The sequence below is a fragment of the Opisthorchis viverrini genome (genome assembly GCF_000715545.1).
Source record: "Opisthorchis viverrini unplaced genomic scaffold opera_v5_116, whole genome shotgun sequence".
In the NCBI taxonomy this organism is placed as follows: Eukaryota; Metazoa; Platyhelminthes; class Trematoda; order Opisthorchiida; family Opisthorchiidae; genus Opisthorchis; species Opisthorchis viverrini.
In genome coordinates, this window is record NW_008751772.1 from 694,442 (window position 1) to 697,734 (window position 3,293).

General features: G+C 48.0%; 1 protein-coding gene across 1 annotated transcript in view; it reads left to right on the plus strand.

The window, feature by feature from the left end:
- T265_05887 (hypothetical protein) overlaps nucleotides 1-229 on the plus strand; it is a gene marked incomplete at both ends in the record, with an annotated part of 8,557 nt that extends 8,328 nt beyond the window's left edge. Inside the window, one exon of the mRNA XM_009171016.1 lies at nucleotides 98-229. Coding sequence (XP_009169280.1) covers nucleotides 98-229 — 132 coding nt within the window. The remainder of the gene's footprint in view (nucleotides 1-97) is intronic.
- Nucleotides 230-3,293: the final 3,064 nt, after the last annotated feature.

Here is a 3,293-nt window from a genome sequence, read left to right on the forward strand (position 1 = left end):
CACACGTCCAGCTGCTCCACAAACTTGTCTTACGGGATTCAAGGGAAAATCCTACAGTGGATCAAGGCATTTCTACCAGACAGATCGTTCCGTGTAGGTAGGTTCTTCCTACTCCTCTCCAGTGCCGGTTTCCATTAGAGTTCCTCAAGGCTCCGTCCTGGGACCAGTGCTGTTTCTGATCTGTCCACGACCTCCCAGATGTTCTTGCAAGTCCATGTCTACTTTTTGAGGACGACTTGAAATCCTGGAGTTCCAATGCCAATGCCCTCCAAATGGATGTAGACGCTGCCAAGCAGTGGTCGCTGGACTGGCACCTTCATCTGAATGACGAAAACTGTGTCCATATGTCATCTGGGGGAGACTCAGCGAACTCCTTTGCCGTAAATGGTGAGAATGGACCAGAAAACATCATGAGGATAGATGCCAGAAAGTATTTGGGCATCTGCGTCTCTTCAAACTTGTCTTTCTCACTGCACCATGAGAAATCGGCCCAAAAGGCATTCGCCATTTTACGGATTCGGCGTACCTTCTCCCATATTACTCGCATGGACTCTACGGAGCCTATGTTAGACCCCTCCTCAATATGCCAACCAAGTTGTCTACTCAGGACGCATGAAAAACGTCACCCTCATTGAGCGTTTCCAGCGAGCCGCTACAAAAATGACTGTCGGCCTCAAGGCAGTGGGCTATGAAACGCGTCTCGTGGCGCTTAACCTCTTTCCCCTGGAGTATCGTCGCCTCCGAAGGGACCTAATTCTTACTCATGCCGTACGTGAACAAAGTTTGGCCAAGGGGTTTTTCCACCGTTGACCCAGTAAACACACGGCGGGCACATGGTGAGAAGATTTTCAAGCTCAGAGCGCACACATTCATCAGGTAAAATTCTTCTCACTTCAGGTAGTAGCCGCGTGGAATGATCTCCCTCAAACGCTTGTCTACGCTTCTTCTAGAACCCAGTTCAAAGCACTACTAGATACTTATTAATGCGAATCGCCGCGCTGGCAAGCATAACGCCCCGCACTGAGAACATCAAGAGCAGCGCTATACCCTTTTTGCACTTGTGCCTTTCAGGTGAACGACAGCCGCTGAACGACAAAACCGACCCGGGAAACTTAAACAAATGCCTCGATCCTGTGTATCAATCCGTGAATCCGTGAACCAGATATCGTCAGTCGCTCGACAATGATAACCTTCCCCCCTGTTTGGAAGGAAACGATTGTCACGCCAGTCTACAAAACTCCTGACCGCTTATCGCCCGGCAGATACAGGTCTATCAGCCTTACCAGCATACCGTGCAAGATGGCGGAATGCATAGTTGTTCAGTACCAAGACCTTGATATCACCAGCGCTACAGGGATTCCTCCCAAAGTCTTTGCGTGGCGAACATGTTAATGTCTGTGAACAGCTTAGTACAAGGTCTCACAGCGGATGCCATATTTTTCGGCTCCTCAGAAGCGGTTGATCGAGTCCTACACGTTGTACCGCTGCGCACGCTCGAGTATTATGGAATTCAGGGACAAATTCTACGCCGGGTTAAGGCATCCCTATTAGATAAACACTCCGAGTGGAAGTAGGCTCGATCAAATCTTGAGCACTGGTCTCTATTGGAGTACATCAAGTTTTCTTTGGGACCAATGACGGAGAGTGCGTCCACATGTCATTCGGAAGAGACTAGGGTAAAGGCTTTTGTACTGCATGGTGAGAATGAACAACCAGACAGGTCATTCTCACTTGACCATGAAATACCGGCCTAAGAAGCATTTGCCGTATTACGGAGGTTTTGACGCGCCTTCCTCCGTAAAATTCGCATAAACGTCCATATTTCCTTTGAGACCTACGTCAGACCGTCTCTTGAATATGCCACTCAACTAGCGGAGCGTGCCCAACGAGCAAAGAGGATTGGTGGCCTCAAATACTCCAACTATGAAATGCGCCTCAGGGTGTTTCAAATCTTTCTCCTGGAGTATCTTCACCTCCGAGGGGACCCAATATTTATGCCCCGTTTGGACAAGTTTCAGACGACAATTCATTTTACCGATGAACCAAGTAGTACAAAGCAGCAACATGGGTGTGATTTTCAAGCTCGGAGTGCACACTTTTACCTGACGGTGATTTTCCGCATTTCGGGTAGTTGGTCTTTTTCGACGGTTGTTCGCGCTTCATCCGAATCCCAGTTTAAAGCACTTCCAGATGTTTTCTTGTGGGTCGACTCATATTGCGCTAACAAGCTTACTGCCGCGTGCTGATAAATTAATGAACGGTGCTGCATCCTTTTTCGCTTGTGTCCTCCAGATGAACGGAGGCCTCTGAAAGAAAAAAACAAACCAATTCCATGCAGCCTGGGCAAAAGCCCCAATACTGTGTATCAATCAGTGATCCATGACCTTGAGTAAAGGCTGTTAGGTCGGCGTTCAGTGATTAGCTGCGATCACCTCTGGAATACGAGTGAGCTCACTCATCTTATGTTGCTGATTGAGCTCTTGAATGTCCATTCAGCGTTCGGCCATTCTGATTACCGAGTCCATGAAGTCTATATGAAGGTATCGGTGATGCAAGATAATGGCAGACGGTGGAGGAACTCTGTTACTTGGTGATGTAGTGTCTATAATCCGTTGTCACATTTGTCGGCCATTCTACCGAGTCCATGAAGTCTATATGAAGGTATCGGTGATGCAAGATAATGGCAGGCGGTGGAGGAACTCTGTTACTTGGTGGGTGAGTGTCTATAATCCGTTGTCACATTTGCCATTCTTCCTGAACTTGAACCACACTTTAAACACAGAGATTTAGTCCCACTGGTTCAACAGTCAACAAACAGTTCAACGGGCGTAAATACAGTCGTTCAGCAAGAAGTCAGCAGGTCGCGCCGGAAAATTGTGTATTCGTAACATTAAAACAAACGTCATGATACAATGTGAACGACAGTTACAAAGTGTGGTTCAAGTTCAGGAAGAATGGCAAACGGGACAACGGATTACAGACACTACAGTACTCCCCCCCCTAGAGCGTCAGGGAATAATAAAGGGAATGACGCCCGATAATGTGACAAAACTCAAGGGGTGTAGTCTGCGAAGCGAACAGGAGTCTTGCAGGTTCGACCAAAACCTGTTTGCTTCAGGATAGGTAACGGGTGATCGTCAATACGTCGTGCTGTATGTTCGGGGTTCTCTGGGATGGCTGTACTGGAGGTTTGGGGACTTGTGGGTAGAGTGACTACAGTAGGGGGATCTGAGTGAGACTCGTCATCGATGAATGCAACTTTGAGTCTGTCGATACTGACGGAGTCCGGTTTT